Source organism: Dendroctonus ponderosae, unplaced genomic scaffold (genome assembly GCF_020466585.1).
Source record: "Dendroctonus ponderosae isolate FM_Combo_2020 unplaced genomic scaffold, Dpon_F_20191213v2 Dpon_F_20191213_11, whole genome shotgun sequence".
NCBI classification, from domain to species: Eukaryota; Metazoa; Arthropoda; class Insecta; order Coleoptera; family Curculionidae; genus Dendroctonus; species Dendroctonus ponderosae.
In genome coordinates this window covers 4687993-4690372 of record NW_026017213.1, presented here as the reverse complement: position 1 = coordinate 4690372, position 2380 = coordinate 4687993, and the positions used below count along the sequence as shown (strand labels likewise).

Genomic DNA, 2380 nt, shown 5'->3' with positions numbered 1-2380 from the left:
TTGGCTGCAGCCGAAGCTTCACTCAAAGCATCCTCCTCAAATAAAGAGCGCGAAGGCGGATCTTCTGGGAATTGGTTGTTGAAGTAGAGGAAGACCACGTCTGATGGTTCGGTGCTGTTGCTCAGGATTCTGAGGATTCTGTCCTGGAAAACGGGCATTTGTCTGGAACCCCTTGCTGGAGCTTGGCGGGTTTTACCTGCAGATGAATCTCTTCGGTAGTGGTGGCGTCTCCGATGGCTTCCAGGCCTTTATTTTGCATTTTTCTGCTGAGTGGAGCGATGACGCAACACGTCATCGTCGGTGCCTGGTTCGCGAACGTCCAGGTGCAAGGGAGGAGAAGCTTTAAACCCCAAATGGGAAAAAGCCGATACTGGAAATTCGCCCTCAAACAGCCATCTGAAGAATAACATCCTGGCGCAGCGATTTGCATTTTATTTACGTAATAACTCGCTCGCTAACGAATCCCAATAAAAAGTCGAAGAGATCAGAAGGAGCGCTTTCGTTCCTCAGCGGCTCATTTGCATGTCATTAGGATTCGTCAGGAACCCAATCAAGGGATGATTTTTAGTTGCAATGGCGCTTTCGCTCGGATGTATTACTGTCGCAATGCAAACAGAGCGAACAGAACAATGGCCGAATCCAAACAGAGCCACGTGGCTTTTGAACGCTGCGTGCTGCCGAACACAATTAAAGTCGCTTTAGCCCTGCCGATTCACCCCCTTTAACTAGCCCGAACTCGGCCAGTTAAGGGTGCGTATTGTGCATTTTTTAGTTTTTGACTAGTTTGGAACAGTGGCGCTACTTAAGAAGCGTTTTTTCATTCAGATTTTCCCTCTGGAAGTGGCAAATCGCAAGCGAACACAAACGAATTCAAACAAACCCGAACGAATTTGGGAAATTCCGGTGGCGATTGATGGTTGGAGCAAATAGACTGGTTAAAAGAACATTTTTTGTGTTTTTGTGCCTCCGGCCATGCTGGCGACTAACCCGAAATCTGCAAACCTTCCAATAGACCATGACGGGGCCGCACGCTTCCATTCTGTTTAACCCCCCGTTTCCATTGTGCCGTCCCCGCTAAATAGACAGGCTTTCCATCCTCATTGTTGACGGATTTGCTTCTTTTGTGTGCGCTGTTTTTTCTGAGCGGTTTTTTGGGAAGTTTCCACATAGTCCGAAGGAACAGGCTGGCAACCTGGCTGGTTCCAGGCATTTTTTCCTCATTATGGACATTAAATAAGAGTTATGCACTTCCGTCACGCCATATGACATTTTATCAACCCTCAGTGTCTCGATCGACTCCCCTGTCCCAACGTTCTAATAGCTTAATGGCTGAAAATACGTGTTATTTCTGGCCATTTGGTCCCTCGAAGACTGATTTAATGCGACACTGTTTTACGCTCATATGGCCACGCTTTGCACTCAATAAAGGGTTATTAGCTCGAGGGGGACGGTTTCCATTCAGCTACATACCTACTATTTTAAGCATTTGAACGTGGATTTTGAGTGAGGCACAGGAAAACCTTCATTTTCAAATATAGCTGAAAATTGGCTGACTAGCTGACTCAAAACTGGTCAAATAAATGAACATCTGGTAAAAAATGGCACTCAAAAGCACGAAACTCTGCCCAGAAAAGTGTGTGAAATGTGCGGTTGTTCGAGATTCCTCCGAATTTGCCGAAAAATTCACCTTCAAATGCTAGGAGGAAGACTAATAGACGCTAAATTGCGACATAAATGCCTACCAATAAAAAATGCTCCAAGTTAGGCCTCCAACAAATAGGCCTTAAATTGCCACGAAAAAAGATTAGGGCTCTCACTAATCCTAAATAAGTTAAGTACATTACCCGCACTGAAAAAAACCAGAATTTTGGGGTAGAAGATTGAGGATGACAAAAATTATACTCAACACAACAACAATACTCAAAAGTATATAAATCGCACATCAAGAAGGCCTAGAATGATCCCAATTAAGTAAAGACGTGCGAACTGTCATTGAAATGACAGGGAAGAAGCGCCGAAATGACCCGAACAGTGACGAAATCACACGAATTACACCGACAAACTGTCAGATGACGTGTGTAGTTAGTTGTAGCATGTTAGACGAGGGTAGCAAAATAAGTAATATATTTTGAATATCGAGGCAAAATGGATTCGAAAAGCTTCACAAAGTTCCGTCAATTGCCTTTTAAAAATGATACAATCATTAAACACAAAAAATGTAGATCAGGTTTAAAATTGCGCAACAAAAACTATTAAAATAAAAGAAAAAACTTTTCAATTCAACCAAACAGGAAAAATTGAAAACTAAAAAAAAACGCCTTTTGAATGGTTCTGAAAAACCATGCAAAATAATTGGAAAAATCTTTGCAAAACGCGGTCA

The 2380-nt window shown here is 43.0% G+C and overlaps 1 protein-coding gene across 1 annotated transcript; it reads right to left on the bottom strand.

The window, feature by feature from the left end:
• LOC109534700 lies at positions 1-301 on the bottom strand (the record flags this gene model as incomplete). Its single annotated transcript, XM_048662577.1, is given in 2 exon segments — positions 1-143; positions 197-301. Coding segments are annotated over 2 exon segments (242 nt in total), but the record flags the coding sequence as incomplete, so codon positions are not given.
• Between the last annotated feature and the right edge of the window lie 2079 nt (positions 302-2380).